This window comes from Salmo salar, chromosome ssa14, assembly GCF_905237065.1.
Source record: "Salmo salar chromosome ssa14, Ssal_v3.1, whole genome shotgun sequence".
NCBI lineage: Eukaryota > Metazoa > Chordata > Actinopteri > Salmoniformes > Salmonidae > Salmo > Salmo salar.
This window is the reverse complement of record NC_059455.1, coordinates 26,027,442-26,050,613: the sequence shown is the minus strand read 5'-3', so window position 1 is coordinate 26,050,613 and position 23,172 is coordinate 26,027,442. Positions and strand designations below refer to the sequence as shown.

Below are 23,172 nucleotides of genomic sequence, written 5' to 3'. Positions count from 1 at the left end.
TAGTTCCATTTAAGGGAAATCTTAACACTACAGCATACAATGACATTCTAGGCGATTCTGTGCTTCCAACTTTGTGGCAACAGTTTGGGGAAGGCTCTTTCCTGTTTCAGCATTACAATGCCTCCGTGCACAACACGAGCTCCATACAGAAATGGTTTGTCAAGATCGGTGAGGAATAACTTGACTGGCCTGCAAAGAGCCCTGACCTGAACCCCATTGAATATGACAAGCTGGTGTCCACATACTTTTGGTCATGTAATGTATCTGGCTGTCTCCCCCGCCCCCTTCACTTCAATGGTGGGCTGAGAATAACTTTCCTTGTCTCGAAATATTAAAATAGAGTGTAGGACAGAATAGTTTGACTGCTCCCTGCCTGGTGTTACTTTTCATCAGGCTCTGTACTCTAGTTTCTCTCTGTTCAATAGCTTTTGTCTCTTGAGGAAGAAGACAAGCTGTCAGGACATTCCATATTCAGGTTTTATTCTCTGTGTGTAGAACTACGTTGAGCTCAGTAATAGTGTTTTGATTTACATAGACCTTCTATTCTTGTTCTCAGCTGAATTGCTCACCTGGGTGTGCAGGCAGATGTACTGCCTGAGCCCTATGAGCCCTGGTCAAAGGACTTGCACTATATAGGAAATTGGGTTTCATTTAGGAGTGGGATGCAGCCATATTTTGTCAGCTGGATAAATATTTCATCATGTTATTTCCAGATTATTTATTTAGAAGTGGTGCCTGTGCACAAAGCGAGATCCATACAGAAATGGTTTAGTCGAGATCGGTGTGGAAGAACCTGACTGGCCTGCATCGAGCCCTGACCTCAACTCCATCGAACACCTTTGGGATGAATTGGAACACCGACTGCAAGCCAGGCCTAATCGCCCAACATCAGTGCCCGACCTCACTAATGCTCTTGTGGCTGAATGGAGGCAAATCCCCACAACACTGTTCTAGTGGAAAGCCTTCCCAGAATAGTGTAGGATAGTATAGCAGCAAAGGGGGACCAACTCCATATTAATGCCCATGATTTTGGAATTATATGTTAGATGAGGCAGTGTCCACATACGTTTGGTCATGTAGCGTATGTTGACACTGCCATGTTAATCTGAGCCTTGCTGTTGGGAAACCACTACAGTGTCCGACTTTCGGCTGTCGCAGATGCACCTCCGCTGACTTCATTCATTGATTTTCGACTACCGTCTGCATGCTTGAACACGCCCAGTGTGAGAAGGGGTTTTAAGGGCGGTTGGGGGTGTTCCATGTGGGCGGGGTATTTTCGCGTTGTTGGCAATCAGACCATTTTTTTTGTTCTTCCTCCAAGCAAAGAATACAGAAGTTGGTGAGAAATTGCCCAGAGTAATTTGTTATGACAATGGATACAATACGCTGTAATTTCATATTTTTGGTCGTGTTCCTTGGAGCAGGAATTCACATATCCATTGGTAAGTGAAGCAGACACTGCCGTATATGGCTTTAGACACAGAATTATGATTCTCAAGTTAGATTTTCACACTTGGTTTTGTTTTCAATAATTGTGTTTTCAAACATGGCGCAGGTCATGGGGAACCGAGCTGCCAGGAATGGTTATTGTTAAGCAAATGACCAGGCGAGAAAGCGGGGGAGAAAACGTATAAAAAGTCACTTGCACGAAAATGGCCTCAGTTGCCTATAGTTTAGGAGGTGCCTTGGCCAGACATTTATATCCCGATGTGTTGAAGTGGCTGATATGTTGTCTAGCAAAAGAGAGACTCGACAATTGCTCTCTTTCGGGTACTTGGTCCATTTGTGACATCGCGCGCGGTGAAGTCGATTTGTCCAGTATATATTCTTTTTGGTCAACATAGTTGTTTGAGTCATAGGACGAGCAAAGCGAACCGAATGAATAGGATCGGCACATATGAACTGTTGAAAACGTGACAGTTTTATACTTGTTACAATGTGATACAGTTTCCAGATAATTATTATCATGGAAGCGTGATAGGGAGGCGACATTGTAGTCTATTGGATCATACAATGCATCCGCTTGTCTGCTGAGATATGTAGTGTCTCTAGAGATCGAAAAAGCTCGTCATAACTTCTTTCGTTGTATTCGACAAGTGCTATCTGAATACATTAGTCCAAAGAGCACATTATCATCTAAAATGTCTAAATAGTCGATTATTGATAAGGACTCACGTAGGTAGATCAATATGTAGCCTAGGCTAAGCCCCTTTAGGCTATTTAACGTTAGATACACTGTTGCAAATAACTGACTACCGAATGACCCGTTTACCAGATACAAATCGTATGCTTTGATACAGAATATTGGAGGCGTATCGATTCAAGACGTGGTGTTTCTGATAATTGACTAACAAGGAATGATTACTTAGGCTACCAAACATACTCTACGTGCCTGCTGAAGCGTCCATGGATGCTGGAGGCGCATGTAGCCTACATTGACATTGTAACCCACGAGTTGTTGCCCGAGGCAACAATTTATATATTTTTCAGCTTCTCCATTGAAGCTTTGCTATAGCAAAATTACCTTGTCACAGTATAGTCATCTCGAGTTCCAATTCTAAAATTGTGCAGGGAGTTTTTTTTAACGGATGGATAGGAGATGTAGTCTAGAGATGAGAAGGTTATAGTTAATGAAGCCATAACGTGTTTAATCTTAATCGCAATCCAATTCACGGAGTAGGCTCGTGGAAACAAAGCATCCCATCTGTATGAGGAATGGTGATGGGCTCCATTTGTCCACTGATGGGCAGAGCTGAGAACGGCTCATCCATACATACCTTCAATGTACAGAGAGCACAAATTCTCCAGCACAAGCATCCCTGTGTAGGGTGTCTTGTAATGGATGACAAGAGGAGAGGAAAGCAGGGACATGATCAGAAACATGATCTAGTTTTCTGCTGTAATATGTCATAGGTTCATAAATGAGTAATGTTATTTTGCATGGTTAGATCTCATCTGGTCCATGCCTATCAGTGTACTGTGCTGAGATGTGAATAGGTCTATATGTAATTTCCATAATGTCACTTACAAACCTATAGTCCACCATAGGGAATAAACCCTCCTCAGAGCCATTCCACAGTGTGCACAGAGGGATGGAGTTCTGTGAACCAATTGAAGATGGGTCTTTCCATGTCATTTCAGCCATCCACGACGCCCACCATCTCAGATTGTATCTGTAGTTAGAAAGAGATCAGATTAGCATTCCTGCTATATTTTGTTGAAATATAATTTGATCTCTGATAAATTAAGGTAATTGATTCCACACAAATTTGCCATTTTTAAATTATAGGATTCATATGCTAATTCAGAGACTTTCCTCAATTGGCCCAGACCTAATATTTAATCCAAATTGATTTATTCTAAAGTGATGTCACAGGTGCCAAATACAGCAGGTGTGGACCTTACAGTGAAATGCTTATTTACAAGCTCTTAACCAATAGTGCAGTTAAAATAATTAAGGAGCAACAATAAAAGAATAGTAGCGAGGCTAATATACAGGGGGTACCGGTACAGAGTCAATGTGTGGGGGCACTGGTTAGGTGAGGTAATTGAGGTAGTATGTACATGTAGGTAGAGGTAAAGTGACTATGCATGGATAATAAACAGAGTAGCAGCAGTGTAAAAATGGGATGTGGGGACAATGCAAATAGTCAGGGTAGCCATTTGATTAACTGTTCAAGAGTCTTATGGCTTGGGGGTTGACGCTGTTAAGAAGCCTTTTTGACCTAAACTAGGTGCTCTGGGACCGCTTGCCGTGCGGTAGTAGAGAGAACAATCTATGACTAGGGTGGCTGGAGTCATTGGCAATTTTTTGGGCCTTCCTATGACACCGACTGGTATAGAGGTCCTAGATTACAGGAAGCTTGATGTACTGGGCCGTACACATTACCCTCTGTAGTGCCTTTCGGTCAGAGGCCAAGCAGTTGCCATACCAGGCGGTGATGCAAACAGTCAGGATGCTCTCGATGGTGCAGCTGTAGAACATTTTGAGCATGTGAGGACCCATGCCAAATCTTTTCAGTCTTCGGAGGGGGAATAGGCATTATCGTACCCTCTTCACAACTGTCTTGGTGTGTTTGGACCATGATGGTTTGTTGGTGATGTGGACATCAAGGAACTTGAAGCTCTCAACCCACTCCACTACTCCACTACAGCCCCGTCAATGAGAATGGGGGTGTGCTTGGCCCTCCTTTTTCTGTAATCCACAATCATCTCCTTTGTCTTGATCACGTTGAGGGAGAGGTTGTTATCCTGGCACCACACTGCCAGGTCTCAGCCTATAGGGAGGAGGTCAGTCTATATCATTGTCAGTGGTCAGTCCTACCACTGTTGTGTCGTCAGCAAACTTAATGATTGTGTTGGAGTCGTACTTGGCCATGCAGTCATGGGTGAACAGGGAGTGCAGGAGGGGACAGAGCACGCACCCCTGAGGGGCTCCTGTGTTGAGGATCAACGTGGCAGATGTGTTACCTACCCTTACCACCTGGGGGCGGCCTGCCTGGAAGTCCAGGATCCAGTTGCAAAGGGAGGTGTTTAGTCCCAGGATGCTTAGCTTAGTCATAAACCTTGAGGGCACTATGGTGTTGAACGCTGAGCTGTAGTCAATAAATAGCATTCTCATGTAGGTGTTCCTTTTGTCCAAGTGGGAAAGGGGAGTGTGGAGTGCAATAGAGATTGCGTCATCTGTGGATCTGTCTTGCATACCGCCCCGACAGCTCTGCCACATCTGAGCGCCGGAGCTGGTGTAGTACGATTCAATCTTAGTTCTGTATTGACCCTTTGACTGTTTGATGGTTCGTTGGAGGGCATAGCGGGATTTCTTATAAGTGTCCGGGTTAGAGTCCCGCTCCTTGAAACCAGCAGCTTTACCCTTTAGCTCAGTGCGGATGTTGCCTGTAAACCATGGCTTCTGGTTGGGGTATGTACATACAGTCACTGTGGGGACAACGTCATCAATGCACTTATTGATGAAGCCAATGACTTATGTACTCAATGCCATTGGAAGAATCCCAGAACATATTCCAGTCTGTGCTAGCGAAACAGTCCTTGAGCTTAGCATCTGTGTCCTCTGAACACTTCCTTATTGAGCGAATCACTGGTTCTTCCTGCTTTAGTTTTTGCTTGTAAGCAGGAATCAGATTTGATATGGTCAGATTTGCCAAATGGAGGGCGAGGTAGCTTTGTACCTGTCTCTGTGTGGAGTAAAGGTGGTCCAGTTTGTTCCCCCCCCTGGTTGCACATTATACATGCTGGCAGAAATGAGGTAAAACAGATTTAAGTTTCCCTGCATTAAAGTCCTCGGCTTCTAGGAGCGCTGCCTCTGTGTGAGACAGCTATAGACAGCTACGAAAAATATACAGTTGAAGTCAGAAGTTTATGTACACCTTAGCCAAATACATTTTAAACTCAGTTTTTCACAATTCCTGACATTTAATCCTAGTAAAAATGTACATTACATTTTAGTCATTTAGCAGACACTCTTATCCAGAGCGACTTACAGTAGTGAATGCATACATTGCATACATTACATGCATATATTAAAAAATATATATGTTGTACTGGCCCCCCGTGGGAATCGAACCCACAACCCTGGCGTTGCACACACCATGCTGGCGTTGCAAACACCATGCTCTACCAACTGAGCCACAGGGAAGACTATGCCATGTCTTAGGTCAGTTTGGATCACCACTTTATTTTAAGAATGTTAAATGTCAGAATAATAGTAGAGAGAATCTTTTATTTCTTTCATCACATTCCCAGTGGGTCAGAAGTTTACATGCACTCAATTAGTATTTGGTAGCATTGCCTTTAAATTGTTTAACTTGGGTCAAATGTTTCGGGTAGCCTTCCACAAGCTTCCCACAATAAGTTGGGTGAATTTTGGCCCATTCCTCCTGAAAGAGCTGGTGTAATTGAGTCAGGTTTGTAGGCCGCCTTTCTCGCACACGCTTTGTCAGTTCTGCCCACATTTTCTATGGGATTGAGGTCAGGGCTTTGTGATGGCCACTCCAATACCTTGACTTTGTTGTCCTTAAGCCACTTGCCACAACTTTGGAAGTATGCTTGCGGTCATTGCCCATTTGGAAGACCCATTTCCAACCAAGCTTAACAGAACCCCGTTCCGCCAGCGGAACCCCTAGCCAACAGCCAATGGGATCGCATGGCACGAAATACAAAAACTAAAATGCCACAATTCAATTTTCTCAAACATACGACTATTTTACACCATTTGAAAGATAAACCTCTCCTGAATCCAACCACATTGTCCGATTTCAAAAAGGCTTTACAGCGAAAACAAAACATTAGATTATGTTAGGATACAACCACAGCAAAAAACAACACAGCCATTTTCTTAGCAAGGACAGCGATTTTCAAAGCAAGGTTAGCCGTCCAAAAGCACAAAACCAGCTAAAATGATGCACTATCCTTTGACGATCTTCATCAGATGACACTCCTAGGACATTATGTTAGACAATACATGCATTTTTTTGTTCCATCAAGTTCATATTTATATAAAAAAAAAAACATTTTACATTGGCGCGTGAAGTTCAGAAAATGTATTCACCCCAAAATTTCCGGTGAATTTACAAAAATACTCATCATAAACGTTGACAAAATACATAACAATTATTTTAAGAATTATAGATACAGTACTCTTTTATGCACCCGCTGTGTCAGATTTCAAAATAACTTTACGTAGAAAGCACATTGTTCAATATTCTACTGAGCACCATGCTATTCAGTTAGCCGTCCAGCCACGGCATCCCCAAAATGCTGAAATATGTTAAATATTATCTTACCTTTGCTGATCTTTGGCTGAATGCACTCGGAAGGTCTCCCACTTCCACAATAAATATTAATTTGTTCGATAAAGTCCATCATTTATGTCGAAATAAATCCGCTTTGATGGCGCGTCCAGATCCCCATTCCAAAATGCATCTTTCCACCGTCGACAAAGTTATAAAGTTCCCTCAGCGTTTGTAGTAACATGTCAAACCATGTTCACAATCAATCTTTAGGGTGTTATAATCGTAGAATTGCGATAATATTCCAACCGGACAATAGCAGATTCATTACAAAAGAAAAATGGCTAATCCTTCGTGAACGCGCACGAGGTAAGGCAATGACCCCAGCCCGACCACATACTGTTCCGGGTGTTATTCAATGAAATTGTATTCTAGAAGCCTCAAACTAGGTTCTAATGACTGTTGACATCTAGTGGATGCCTTAGGAAGTGCAATATGACATCACAGACACTGTATTTTAGATAGAACTTCATTTGAAATGACTACAGCCATCTGAGGTCAAACTTCCTGTTCGGATTTTTCTCAGGTTTTTGCCTGCCATATGAGTTCTGTTATACTCAGACATCATTCAAACAGTTTTAGAAACTTCAGTGTTTTCTATCCAAATCTACTAATAATATGCATATTCTAGTCCCTGGGCCCGTGTAGTTGGCCGTTTAATTTGGGTACGTTTTTCATCCGGCCGTGAAAATACTGCCCCCTATAGTGAAGAGGTTAACTTCCTGCCTGATGTCTTGAGACGTTGCTTCAATATATCCACAGTTCTATTTTTGTTTCATCAGACCAGAGGACAATTCTCCAAAAAGTACGATCTTTGTCCGCATGTGCAGTTGCAAAGCGTAATCAGGCTTTTTTTATGGCGGTTTTGGAGCAGTACTTCCTTGCTGAGCGGCCTTTCAGGTTATGTCAATTATAGGACTCGTTTTACTGTGGATATAGATACTTTTGGTTTCCTCCAGCATCGTCACAAGGTCCTTTTGCTGTTCTGTGATTGATTTGCACTTTTCGCATCAAAGTACGTTAATTTTAATCTCTAGGAGACAGAATGCGTCTCCTTCCTGAGCAGTATGACAGCTGCGTGGTCCCATGGTGTTTATACTTACGTACTATTGTTTGTACAGATGAATGTAGTACCTTCAAGCATTTGGAAATTGCTCCCAATGATGAACCAGACTTGTGGAGGTCTACAATTTTTTTTCTGAGGTCTTGGCTGATTTCTTTTGATTTTCCCATGATGTCAAGCAAAGAGTTTGAAAGTAGGCCTTGAAATACATCCACAGGTACACCTCCAATTGATTCAAATGATGTCAATTAGCCTATCAGAAGCTTCTAAATCCATGACATTATTTTCTGGAATTTTCCAAGCTGGCACAGTCAACTTAGTGTATGTAAACTTTTGACCCACTGGAATTGTGATACAGTGAAATAATCTGTCTGTAAACAATTGTTGGAAAAATTACTTGTGTCATGCACAAAGTAGATGTCCTAACCAACTTGACAAAACTATAGTTTGTTAACAAGAAATTTGTGGAGTGGTTAAACTAGTTTTAATGACTTCAACCTAAGTGTATGTAAACTTCCGACTTCAACTGTAGATAAACTCTTGGTATATAGTGTGCTTCACAGCCTATCATGATATACTCTACTTCAGGTGAGCAAAACCTCGAGACTTCCTTAATATTAGATTTTGTGCACCAGCTGTTATTTACAAATAGTCACAGACCACCAACCCTTGTCTTACCGTAGGCAGCTGTTCTATCTTGCCGATGGACCGAAAACCCTGCCATCTGTATGTTATCCATGTGGTTATTCAGCCACGACTCAGTGAAACATAAGATATTAGTTGTCCCGTTGGTAGGATGTCCTTGATCGGAGCTCATCCATTTTGTTATCCAATGATTGCACGTTGGCTAATAGGACTGATGGTAGAGGGGGTTCACTCACTCGCCTCCGAATTCTCAGAAGGCAGCCCGAACTCCGCCCCCTTTATCTCCGTCTTCTCTACACGCAAATTACAGGGATTTGGACCCGTTCCCGAGAAATAAGTAGATAATTCACGTGGACTTGTTAAAGAAAAAAATCGTATTTGTCCAGTTCGAGGTGGGTAATCGCTGTTCTGATGTCCAGAAGTTATTTTTGGCCATAAGTGACAGTAGCAGCAACAATATGTACAAAATAAGTTACAAACAATGCGGAAAAATTAACAGTTGGTTAGGAGCACGTAAAACTTCAGCCATCCCCTCCGGCACCATTCTTCAAATAAGGCTGTAACATCACAAAATGTGGAAAAAGGGAAGGGATACTTTCCGAATGCACTGTGTGTGTGTGTGGTGTGTTTTTCTTTACTCAGAACTTAGGAGGCCAAATAAAACCACAATTTGCAGGCCGCCAGTTGGGGAACCCTGCTTTAGACATACGAGTTACCACACCTCTACTGAGTTAGGTAAATCAGCTTTTAGTTTGTTCCAGGGCAGTTCAGAAAGCTGATTGAGGACCTTATTACCGAGGAATGTGTTTTGTGTGTGTATATATCTTTGATTTGGGTATGTTATGTAGGGCTCATCTGTTAGACCTTGGTCTCAGTATGACTCCCAGATAAAATAAAGGTTCAATATTTTTTTTTTTAACCCCTGGTCGGGCTCGACATCCAGCGAAAAATCCTATCGCCATTAGCATAACAAAATTTAATATATATATTTTTTCAAATATAGGACTATGTTCTATCATTTTATAGATACACCTCTCCTGAATCGAACCACGTTGTCCGATTTCAAAAAGGCTTTACAGCAAAAGCAAAACTGTAGATTATGTTAGAGGAGTATATCGTAAAAGTAGCCACACAGCCATTTTCCGACCAACCACATGCATCACAAATAACCAAAAAACAGCTAAATGCAGCACTAACCTTTGACAATCTTCATCAGATGACACTCCTAGGACATCATGTTACACAATACATGCATTCTTTTGTTCGATAAAGTTCATATTTATATATAAAAACAGCATTTTACATCGGCGTGTGACGTTGACTAACTATTTTCCCTCAAATGCATCTGGTGAAACAGCGCTACAATTTACTAAATTACTATTCGAAAACATTTTTAAAATGTAATATTGTCATTCTAAGATTTATAGATTAGCATCTCTTGAAAGCACCTGCAATGCCAGATTTAAAAATAACTTTACTGGGTAATCACACTTTGCGATAAAAGGGGATGCGATACTCAGAAAAATAGGCTACCGTTACAGGTCAGCGCCATCTTGGAACAATCGCATATCAAATCTACTCTTGTATACTATTGTCAATAATCCCTTACCTTTGATTATCTTCATCAGAAAGCACTTCCAGGAATCCCAGGTCCACAACAAATGTATTTTCGTTCGAAAAAGTTAATCCTTTACGTCCCAATAGCTTGTTCTTGTTAGCGCGTTCTGAAGGCTGCTCCAAAAGCTCCGTCGGCCGCGGGACTCCTCTTTCAATAAAATGCATTTTTTTTAAATGTAGGTTTGTTCAAACGTTGTATAACATAAATCTTTAGGGCCTTTTTCAACCAGAGCTCCAATAAGATTCAAGGGGGACGATTGCATTGTCTTTCTAAACGTTTCGAAAGGGGAGGGTAGCCAGGGGCGCCAGCGTCATAATGGTGATGGCCCTCCTCATGTGACCACTTTCCACAGCCTCTCATTCTGTCAGTTTTCACAGTAGGAGACTCAAACCACTTTGTAAAGACTGGGGACATCTAGTGGAAGCAATAGGAAGTGCTCAATGAACCATTGCTCACGGTATGATTTATAGGCAAAGTGATGAAGTTGAGTCCCCAATTCAGAATTCCACATCCTGTTACGATTGGTCTCGGGGTTTTGACTGCCATATGAGTTCTGTTATACTCAGACACCATTCAAACAGTTTTAGAAACTTTAGGGTGGTTTCTATCCACAAGTATTAATTATATGCATATCCTAGCTTCTGAGTTTGAGTAGGAGGCCGTTTAAAATGGGCACGAATTCTTTTCAAAAATTGCTGTAGCGCCCCCTATCCTAGGCGACTGTCAAGAGGTTAAATATAGTACACATCTGATTTGTAAACAGTATCAGCCCATCAACGAGCATACAGTATCAGCTCTGTCTGACAAGTAGTATGGAGCTGCGGCTCGTAGTATTGTTTCTATTCATCCTATGTAATGCATACTTAGGGAATTTGATGGGAATTTAGGGAATTCCGCCTTTCTGAGTGGACTAATCCATTGCGGAGGCCGTGAGGGTAGCACACCAGTATCAGCAGTAGTACATAATTTCTAATCTACAATGTTTGTTTGGTTCCGGTAACTTCTTTTAACCTGTTAGGGCTAGGGGGCAGTATTGACACGGCTGGATAAAAAACATACCCGATTTAATCTGGTTACCACTCCTACCCAGTAACTAGAATATGCATATACTTATTACATATGGATAGAAAACACCCTAAATTTTCTAAAACTGTTTGAATGGTGTCTGTGAGTATAACAGAACTCAAATGGCAGGTCAAAACCTGAGAGATTCCTTTACAGGAAGTGGCCTGTCTGACCATTTGTTGAACTTCTTTTCCATCTCTATCATTTACTAAGGATCTCTGCTCTAACGTGACACTTCCCACGTCGTCCATAGGCGCTCAGAGCCCGGGAAAAAACAGAATGTCGTCATTCCAGCCCCAGGCTGAAACACATTATCGCCTTTCTCAAGTGGCCGATCAAGGGACACTGGCTTATGCGCGTGACCCCGACCGCCCCCGCCTTTGGGATTTTTTCCTCTGTTTGCCGAAAAGGAGATTCCCTGTCGGAATATTATCGCTTTTCTACGAGAAAAATGTCGTAAAAATTGATTTTCAACAGCGGTTGACATGCTTCGAAGTACGGTAATGGAATACTTAGAATTTTATTGTCACGAATTGCGCCATGCGCGCGACACTTCTTTACTATTTCGGATAGTGTCTGGAACGCATCCGAACAAAACGCCGCTATTCGGATATAACGATGGATTATTTTGGACCAAACCAACATTTGTTATTGAAGTAGCAGTCCTGGGTGTGTATTCTGACGAAGACAACAAAAGGTAATCAAACTTTTATAATAGTAAATATGATTATGGTGAGTGCTAAACTTGCCGGGTGTCTAAATAAGCGAGCCCGTGATGCCTGGGCTATGTACTTAGAATATTGCAAAATGTGCTTTCACCAAAAAGCTATTTTAAAATCGGACATATCGAGTGCATAGAGGAGGTCTGTATCTATAATTCTTAAAATAATTGTTATGCTTTTGTTGAACGCTTTATCGTGAGTAATTTAGTAAAATGTTAGCGAATTCCCCGGAAGTTTGCGGGGGTATGCTAGTTCTGAACGTCACATGCTAATGTAAAAGCTGGTTTTTGATATAAATATGAACTTGATTGAACAAAACATGCATGTATTGTATAACATAATGTCCTAGGGTTGTCATCTGATGAAGATCATCAAAGGTGAGTGCTGCATTTAGCTGTCTTCTGGGTTTTGGTGACATTATATGCTGGCTTGAAAAATGGGTGTCTGATTATTTCTGGCTTGGTACTCTGCTGACATAATCTAATGTTTTGCTTTCGTTGTAAAGCCTTTTTGAAATCGGACAGTGTGGTTAGATTAACGAGAGTCTTGTCTTTAAATGGCTGTAAAATAGTCATATGTTTGAGAAATTGAAGTAATAGGATTTTTAAGGTTTTGAAAATCGCGCCACAGGATAGCAGTGGCTGTTACGTAGGTGGGACGAATTCGTCCCGCCTAGCCTAGAGAGGTTAATGCATTCAAATTATTATTATTATTATTATTATTATTATATTATTACAGTCTTACCGTTGTCATTGTAGGAGTGGACACGTTGTGAAGCAGAGGGCACAACCTAGGCTACACTTGTGAGGAAAAAGTTTTGGTTTTATTTCATTTCATTTATTCATTGTCTTTTGTTTGGCGCACTCCTGTCAATCTTGATTAAGGACACTCACCTGGTTACTCTTAGAACTAGGGCTTAGCTACCTGGCCTGCATGCAAATGTAGGCTCATAAATGTGCCCATTTGGGGATTTGATACTATTTTTGATTGTCTTAACTCACCATCACTGTGGAGCTTCTCAAAGTAATTTTTATTTGCCTCAAAAAGCAAGTAAATCCATTGAGAAAGTCTTGAGGAATTATTGTCAATTTGAAAAATCTTTCCAGCTCTCTCCCTTTCGATAACCACTCAGCATGAAAGGGGGAAAAAATGTCATGCTCTGATCCAGTGGAAATGTAATAAAAAAAGGCCTATCTGATTACTTCTTATCTCTTGCTCAAATAACCTAAAACTGTGTCTGTCTGTCAGGAGCTCACTGGCATGGGAAACTGAGGGCACAGAATACTTTATACAATGTTGCAAGTTTGCTAGTGCAAGCTTCAGGCCAGGCCCAAGTTAATAGTTGATACAACATTTCAAGTTTGTTGCAGACTGGCCAGTCATAGCCAATGCGATTTATAGGTATTTATTTTTATCAGGATATATTCTACTTGGGACAGCCCAAAAGTCAATGGTACTTATATTATCACGCAAACAGATTGGGGTGGGTGGCTTTTGACCATTTCTTTGGAATCCTCATATCTTACTCATTACTCAACACTGGGGCCCCTCAGGGGTGTGTACTTAGTCCCCTTCTGTACTCCCTGTTCACCCACGACCAAACACGACTCCAACACCATCATTAAGTTTGCTGACGACACAACAGCGGTAGGCCTGATCACCAACAACGACGAGACAGCCTATAGGGAGGAGGTCAGAGAACTGGCAGTGTGGTGCCAGGACAACAACCTCTCCCTCAATGTGAGCAAGACAAAGAAACTGATCGTGGACTACAGGAAAAGGCGGTCCGAACAGGCCCCCATTAACATCAACTGGGCTGTAGTGAGCTGGTCGAGAGTTTCAAGTTCCTTGGTGTCCACATCACCAACGATCTATCATGGTCCAAACACACCAAGGCAGTCGTGAAGAGGGCACGACAAAACTTTTTCCCCCTCAGGAGACAAAAGATTTGGCATGGGTCCCCAGACCCTCAAAGTTCTACAGCCCCACCATCGAGAACATCCTGACCGGTTGCATCACCGCCTGGTATGGCAACTGCTCGGCATCTGACCGTAAGGCACTACGGAGGGTAGTACATACGGCCCAGTACATCACTGGGGCCAAGCTTCCTGCAATCCAGGACTTATATAATAGGCGGTGTCAGAGGATAGCGCATAAAAGTCCAGTCACCCACACGGCAAGTGGTACCGGAGCGCCAAGTCTAGGACCAAAAGGCTCCTTAACAGCTTCTACCCCCAAGCCATAAGACTGCTGAACAACTAATCAAATGGCCATCAGACTATTACATTGACACCCCCCCTTCCATTTGTTTTGTACACTGCTGCTACTTGCTGTTTTATCTATGCATAGTCACTTCACCCCTACCTACATGTACAAATTACCTCTAACCTGTACCCCAGCACACTGACTCGGTACCGGTACCCCCTGTATATAGCCTCGTTATTGCGTTTTATATTTTTTTGCTTTATTTGGTAAATATTTTATTAACTCTTCTTGAACTGCACTGTTGGTAAAGGGCTTGTAAGTAAGCGTTTCACGGTTAGGTCCATACTTGTTGTATTTGGCGCATGTGACAAAGTTTGATTTGATTAACCACATCATACTGTATTAAAAAAATCACAACGGCTGTGATGGAATTCAGATTCTACATGCTGAGATCTTTTTGTGTCAGAAAAATGAATTGTGCGAGAAATGTCGGTGGAAACGCCATATAATAACCATCATATCGAAGTAATGTCATAAGGTGTGCGTGTGTGGTCCTCCAACTACGACTTGGGAACAATGTGGTTTATTAGGCTACAGATTAAATAAGTTATGATGATCTTCACAGGGTGGCGAAAGTGCACGTTGATGAGCTTGATGCTCCTTTCCTATAAATATCGAGGGTCTTATTCTGGTGACATGATCGATGCTTGAATGCCGTATGACAAAAATATTCTTGCTCTTTTCCATAGTAATCTCATCCATGTAAACTAGCCTACTTGATGTATATGCAAGCTGTTGGCTAGAGAGCACCTGCTACTGTATTTAACACAAGTTAGTGTTGAAAATACAATGGAAACAACTTTAAATTATGGAACATGAATTTAAGTGAAAAGTACATTGTGTACACCATGTCATCACGCACTGATTTTTATCCAGAACAAGCGCGTTTGGTGGAAATGCACCACTGTTTGGAAAATGTGCAAATTTTCTTTATGCGGATTTTAGAATATTCACATGGAAATCTGCCGTCAATTGGATGGAAACATATCTATTGTTAGATATTTTTGTTGATCCAAATCAGATATTATGTACTTTAATATTTATTGAATATTATATGAATCCTTTAATTTAAAATGGCAATTGTAACAGATGTATATCGTACTCTCCTTGCGTTGTGTTTTCTCCTAATAAATCACATCAGCCAGTGGTCCCAGTTGAGCATCATTTATTCCTGTTGTTAAATGAGAAACAGCACGGTAGTTGTGCAGGGCTTAATGATACTGATGGCTGTCGATGGCAAAATCCCTTGCGTCACATTTTCATACTGGGAAGACCTGACGTTCGCCATCTCCCCCTATCTGCAAGCGGGGCCAATCACAACAAACCTTATTGTCATCAGTTGAACCAACCAATACGAATGCTTGAACATTAAGTACACATTTCTTTAGAGGCAAGTGGAAACATAACCAACCCTGTTACATTCTCCCCTGCAGAATTACACTTGCATACTATAAAGAAACAAAATGAGGTATGCAATACATATGTCACCAAATATTCCAGTGCAAAGACTATTCTCTAAAGAGAATTAGGGGAATTCAAAGACCCCGTAGGAAAACATGCCTGTTACATGTTCACTACACTCAGTGACAATAAGAACCTCAGACAGAAAAACCTTGACCTCTGACCCATGACCTCCATGGGGTCTCTTGAACGAGAAAAAAAAAAGAAATGGGCTACAGACTTGGATTCTAATCCTACACCCACACAGGTATTCTAATGAATTCTGTATGAAAAACCCTCTGTGTCTGCATAGTCTCTGAGTCTCACTGGGCTTTTCTTAACCCGACCAGCCCCTGACCTGACAGGCCTAACAGAGTTATTACGTTTAACCTGTTCACCTACAACCACCACTGGTCTGTTCTGATACCCACACACTAGTCCTCTCACCAATGTCCATTTCTGGTGTATCGTTCACGGATGAGTCCTCCATCTCCTCACTTGGATCCTCACGGTCTCCCGTATTAGGTGTCTCCAAGGCAGTGTCAGGTAGAGGCAAGAAGTTTACAGGCATTATCAGATTACGGTGGACTGTTTTCTCCTGGCCAGTCGACATGTTCTGTATCTTGAAGATGTGGATAACGCTATTCTTCTCCGTAACAATATAGAGGTTGTTCTCCCAATGATCTGCCAGCTTCCTCTTTCCACGTTCACCCTTATTCGCCAGCAGCACCCGATCACCGAGCTCCTCTGATCTTCCTGTTGTAGAGGCCCGCATGCCTCTTCAGCTGTTTGGTTGCCGACACCTGTACCGTCTCCATGGCCTCCCTCAGGTCGCTCGTCAGGGACTTTATGTACTCGTCATAGTCTACAACCCTCTGAGTCTTGCAGCACAGTACCAAACATCATGTTGACAGGCATACGTGGGGTTCTCCCAAACATCAACTGGAAAGGGGCATAGCCCGTGGTTTCATGGGCTATGGTTTCATGGTCAACGACTTCAGCTTCTGAGGCCACCTGTGCTTTGCTCTTGTAGGTAAAGCCCTGATCATGTTTCCCAGCGTTCTATTGAACCTTTCGACTCCCCCGTTCCCCATTGGATGGTAGGGAGTTGTGTGCGACTTCTGGACTCCTGCAGCACTCAACAACTCAGCCATCAATTTGTTGGCCCCTTGGTCAGAGTGGATACGACGAGGAAAACCATACACACAGAAGATTTGTTCCATAGCTGAAGGGCCACTGCTTTAGCTGATTGGTTCAGACACAAGAAGGCATGGGCCATCTTAGTAAAATGATCAGTGATGACCAGGACATCCAAGGACTTGTTGTTGGAGTCTTCAGCAGACCAGAATTCCACGCACACCAACTCGAGGGGCTCAGTCGTGATGATGTTCTCCAGTGGAGCTCTGGCCTCTGGCTCGGGGGCCTTACTGAACACACACCTCTTGCAGGTCTTGACATGCTCTCTGACATCCGACTCCAGACCATGCCAGAAGAACCGCTGTCTCGTCAAGTACAACGTCCGCTGTTGCCCCTGATGACCGGCTTCATCGTAGAACTGTCACCCTCATGGAGGTGGGTACTACATACTGGTACGTCTTCTTCTTTGACAGCAAATTTTTGGTAACGCGATACAGTACACCCATTTTCAGAGTGAACTTCTCCCAGGTCTTCAGAATCCGCAGAGCCTCGAGTGGTTCATGGCCACGTTCCCTCCTAGGTCTACGGCCCCTGTCCACGTAGAAGACAACTCTGGCGAGAGCGTCATCCTGTCGCTGCTTTGATATCAGGTCGTCACGGGATAGCACTCTCACATCTGACATCTCAGATGGCACCAGTGACTGAGTGAGCTGAGGCAGTAGCAGCGCACAGTTCTGTAGACCAGCCTCCCCTTGCGACCTCAGGACTGCTGACACCACTTCCTTTGACAGAGAACCAGGAGAAGGATAGGAGGTAGTTTGGCAGTCCATGACAATTTCACAGGCATCTGCCTCAATTGACGGTGAGCAGCTTTCGAGGTCGAATGGGTGGTTCGACCAGCAGAACACATCTTGCACCTTCTCAGCACGTACTCCCGCAGCTTCTTCCAGCAAGGCCTTGTATGGAACCCTTGTGACGCGGTGGAGAGCGCTCGGCTGCACAAATGGCTGTCTACTGAGTGCATCAGCAATGACATTTTTGGAACCGGGAATGTACTTGATGTCAAACTCGAATGGAGCAAGTTTAGCAACCCATCTCTGTTCATAGGTGTCCAATTTGGGCTTGGACAGGATGTATGTTAACCTGTTAGGGCTAGGGGGCAGTATTGACACGGCTGGATAAAAAACATACCCGATTTAATCTGGTTACCACTCCTACCCAGTAACTAGAATATGCATATACTTATTACATATGGATAGAAAACACCCTAAAGTTTCTAAAACTGTTTGAATGGTGTCTGTGAGTATAACAGAACTCAAATGGCAGGTCAAAACCTGAGAGATTCCTTTACAGGAAGTGGCCTGTCTGACCATTTCTTGAACTTCTTTTCCATCTCTATCTTTTACTAAGGATCTCTGCTCTAACGTGACACTTCCCACGTCTTCCATAGGCTCTCAGAGCCCGGGAAAAAACAGATTGTCGTCATTCCAGCCCCAGGCTGAAACACATTATCGCCTTTCTCAAGTGGCCGATCAAGGGACTCTGGGCTTATGCGCATGACCTGACCGCCCCCGCCTTTGTGATTTTTTTTTTCCTCTGTTTGCCGAAAAGGAGATTCCCTGTCGGAATATTATCGCTTTTCTACAAGAAAAATGGCGTAAAAATTGATTTTAAACAGCGGTTGACATGCTTCGAAGTTTGGTAATGGAATATTTAGAATTTTATTGTCACGAATTGCGCCATGCGCGCGACACTTCTTTACCATTTCGGATAGTGTCTGGAACGCACGAACAAAACGCCGCTATTCGGATATAACGATGGATTATTTTGGACCAAACCAACATTTGTTATTGAAGTAGACGTCCTGGGAGTGCATTCTGACGAAGACAACAAAAGGTAATCAAACTTTTATAATAGTAAATATGATTATGGTGAGTGCTAAACTTGCCGGGTGTCTAAATAGCGAGCCCGTGATGCCTGGGCTATGTACTTAGAATATTGCAAAATGTGCTTTCACCAAAAGCTATTTTAAAATCGGACATATCGAGTGCATAGAGGAGGTCTGTATCTATAATTCTTAAAATAATTGTTATGCTTTTTGTGAATGTTTATCGTGAGTAATTTAGTAAAATGTTAGCGAATTCCCCGGAAGTTTCGGGGCTGTCTGCGCTGCTTAAATATATGCAAACATGCATGTATTGTATAACATAATGTCCTAGGGTTGTCATCTGATGAAGATCATCAAAGGTGAGTGCTGCATTTAGCTGTCTTCTGGGTTTTGGTGACATTATATGCTGGCTTGAAAAATGGGTGTCTGATTATTTCTGGCTTGGTACTCTGCTGACATAATCTAATGTTTTGCTTTCGTTGTAAAGCCTTTTTGAAATCGGACAGTGTGGTTAGATTAACGAGAGTCTTGTCTTTAAATGGCTGTAAAATAGTCATATGTTTGAGAAATTGAAGTAATAGGATTTTTAAGGTTTTGAAAATCGCGCCACAGGCTGCAAGTGGCTGTTAGCGTCCCACCTAGCCCATAGAGGTTAACCTCTTACATCTAGACGTTCCGCTAGCGGAACACCTGCTCCAATATCCAATGATAGGCGTGGCGCGAATGACAAATTCCTCAAAAATACAAAAACTTCCATTTTTCAAACATATGACTATTTTACAGCATTTTAAAGACAAGACTCTCGTTAATCTAACCACACTGTCCGATTTCAAAAAGGCTTTACAGCGAAAGCAAAACATTAGATTATGTCAGCAGAGTACCCAGCCAGAAATAATCAGACACCCATTTTTCAAGCTAGCATATAATGTCACAAAAAACAAAACCACAGCTAAATGCAGCACTAACCTTTGATCTTCATCAGATGACAACCCTAGGACATTGTTATACAATACATGCATGTTTTGTTCAATCAAGTTCATATTTATATCAAAAACCAGCTTTTTACATTAGCATGTGACGTTCAGAACTAGCATTCCCACCGAACACTTCCGGTGAATTTACTAAATTACTCACGATAAACATTCACAAAAAGCATTAACAATTCTTTTAAGAATTATAGATACAGAACTCCTTTGTGCAATCGAGGTGTCCGATTTTAAAATGGCTTTTCGGTGAAAGCACATTTTGCAATATTCTGCGTACATAGCCCGGCATCACAGGGCTAGCTATTTAGACACCCAGCAAGTTTAGCCTTCACCAAACTCCGATTTACTATTAGAAAAGTTTGATTACCTTTGGTGTTCTTCGTCAGAATGCACTCCCAGGACTGCTACTTCAATAACAAATGTTGGTTTGGTTCAAAATAATCCATTGTTATATCCAAATAGCGGCGTTTTGTCCGTGCGTTCAAGACACTATCCAAGGGTGACGAAGGGTCACGCGCATGACGCATTTCGTGACAAAAAAATCTAAATATTCCATTACCGTACTTCGAAGCATGTCAACCGCTGTTTAAAATCAATTTTTATGCCATTTTTCTCGTAAAAAAGCGATAATATTCCGACCGGGAGTGGTGGTTTTCGTTCAAAGATAAAACATGGAGTCAACTCGTGCACGAGCCTGAGTCTCACAGTACTGTGACCAGCCACTATCCAAACGCGCTAATGTTTTTCAGCCAGAGCCTGCAAAGCCACGATTCAGCTTTTTGCCGCCTTCTGAGAGCCCATGGGAGCCGTAGGAAGTGTCACGTAACAGCAGAGATCCCCTGTATTGGATAGAGATAATCAAGAAGGGCAAGAAATTGTCAGACAGGGCACTTCCTGCATGGAATCTTCTCAGGTTTTGGCCTGCCAAATGAGTTCTGTTATACTCACAGACACCATTCAAACAGTTTTAGAAACTTTGGAGTGTTTTCTATCCAAAGCTAATAATTATATGCATATTCTAGTTTCTGGGCAGGAGTAATAATCAGATTAAATGGGGTACGTTTTTTTATCCGGCCGTGAAAATACTGCCCCCTAGCCATAACAGGTTAATGGGTTGTTGTCTGTCCATACAGTAAAAGGCTTGCCCCTAAGCCAATTACTAAATTTCTCACAGACAGCCCACCGTAAAGCAAAAAACTCTAACCTATGGGCAGGATACTTTGAATGTGCATAAGTAAGTGATTTGCTGGTGAATGCTACCAGTCTGGCTGCAGACCCATCCCCTGGCACCTGGGAAAGGACAGCACCTAATCCATTACTAGATGCGTCTACAGACAGCAAGAAAGGTCTACTAAAATCAGGGTGGGCTAGCATGACCTGATCGAGGAGAGCTTGTTTCAACTGACTAAAGGCCTGTTTGCACTCACCAGTCCAGTCTGCTGCTGTGAGTTTCCTATGTATCCCTCTTTTCCTCTTGCCTTTCCCGTGGCGTGGTGCCTTCGTCCCCGTTGTCAGCCCATGCAACGGCTTAGCGATGGTGGAGCACCCCTCAATGAACTGCTGGTAATAGACTATCATTCCGAGAAAGGACTGAATCTTCCACTGGGAGGGCACGTCCGTGTTATCCTCCATGAGATCCTTCTCTGTCATCCCTGCAATAGCCGTCACTTTTTCTGGGTATGTGGCCACACCTCCTTCACTGATGACATGCCCCAAGAACCGCACTGACCTCTTCATGAAATGGCATTTCTTTGGAGACAATTTCATATTATGGGCTTTGAGACGCTCAAAAACTGACTCCAAGCGTTGCAATCCAAGTTCTTCAGTCGGGGCAAAAACCAGCACATCGTCCAGGTAGCATAGGAGGCTAGAAAAATGTTGATCCCCAAAAATGCTCAACATCATCCTCATGAATGTAGCTGGGCTGTTGCATAGTCCTTGTGGAAGACGGTTATATTCATATAACCCAAAAGGAGTAGTGAAGGCTGTAAACTTCTTGTCGTCTTCATGCACCTCCACATTGTAGTAGCCAGAGGTCAAATCCATTGTAGAGAAGAAGGCATTGCCACCCAGGGCCGCCAGAGCATCAGCTTGGTGAGGTAGAGGGTGGGCATCCTTTACGGTGCGAGCATTGAGCCATCGGAAGTCTGTACACAGTCTCAGATCACCAGACTTCTTCCAGACCAGCACGAGTGGGGAGGCATACTCACTGCTGGATTTCCTGATTATCTCTCGTCTCTTCTATCTCATCCAAGGCCTGCCTGAGCTTGTCATAATGGTTAGGGGAGAGCCTACGGTAAGGTAGCCTAAAAGGCTTAGTGTCACGGAGTCTGATGCGATGGACATATCCCGTAGCCTTCCCGCAATCTAGTTTGTGCCGGGAGAAGATAGACTCGTAGCGGGCTATAAGCTGAACTAGCCTGGCCTTACACTGTTGCGACAACTGAGTGGACTCAATGTCACCTAGCCCTAACTCGTGCAACACCTCACTTGTCACTCTGTGCGGTTTGACGGTACTGTCAACGGTCAAGCTATCTCCACTACCATTGTCAAAGTCTGGATTGTCATCCATTTTGTGTACCTGCTGCACCAGGGGGACCGGTTTGACAGTGGGCCCATCCATATAGTCAGTGTCAAAGTCCTCTAATGCCATGCAAGGAAAAACGTCCGCTATCTTGGCATTCCGTCTCACTGTTACTGGCTTTGGTGAGGGATTGATAACTTTGACAGGGACCCAGCCATCGCTCCATAATGTCGCTACTGTTCTCCCCACTAGAATGTTTTTTGGTCTTGAGCGTGCCCTCGTAGGCTCAATAACGACAGCACTGCCCGCGGATACATTTTGAGGCGTACACAGCCGGCCCCAGACTAAATGTTCCTGCATAGGCTCCAATGTGACCGCCCGCTTCAGCCTTACTGTGCCCACTCTTTCTGGCACTTCGGTCCCTTTCCATCTCTCTACATTAGCCAGCAGACGGAACAGTTTGTCATCTCCATTGTGTTCAGATGATGACATCTTCTCCCAGAAGTCACCAGTCGTCTTCAGCTCCCTGATGAGGTGTTTAATCACGTTGCTGCCTAGGATAAGCTCATCACGTTGGCCATCCACTACTAGAACAGGGACAGAGACACTGCTGCCATACAGACCGATTCAATTCACACACACCTACAGGCTTGGTCTTCAACCCCCTGCAGCCAACCAACACCACTTCAGTTGGATTGAGGGAGCCACTCTTGAGCACACCTGCTTTCTCAAGGCGTGGCACCACTGTTGAGCTCAATGTGCATGCCATAGAACCGCTGTCAATCATAGCGCTCACCTCTATAACATCCCCCAGTAACACACTAGTATAGAAGAGTTCATCGTTGTGGAGCACTCTCTGTGTATTTTGCATAACGACTTTTTCGTTCGACTTGACTTCATCACAAACACTTGAATATACTGACTCTAAATCTACACCACTAACTGATTGGGGCACCTCACAAGGCCCAGCACTTCCCCCCCCCATCCTGTGCGGGCCCGCTAGTTTTCCTACC

The 23,172-nt window shown here is 43.1% G+C and overlaps 1 protein-coding gene across 1 annotated transcript in view; it reads left to right on the top strand.

Moving 5' to 3' along the window:
- The first annotated feature begins 1,277 nt into the window (after nt 1–1,277).
- The window catches only part of LOC106569209 (TGF-beta receptor type-1), a 56,048-nt gene continuing 34,153 nt past the window's right edge, over nt 1,278–23,172 (top strand). The window contains exon 1 of the mRNA XM_014140342.2: nt 1,278–1,442. Within this exon, the coding sequence (XP_013995817.1) occupies nt 1,367–1,442 (76 nt within the window). The 5' untranslated portion in view covers nt 1,278–1,366. The remainder of the gene's footprint in view (nt 1,443–23,172) is intronic.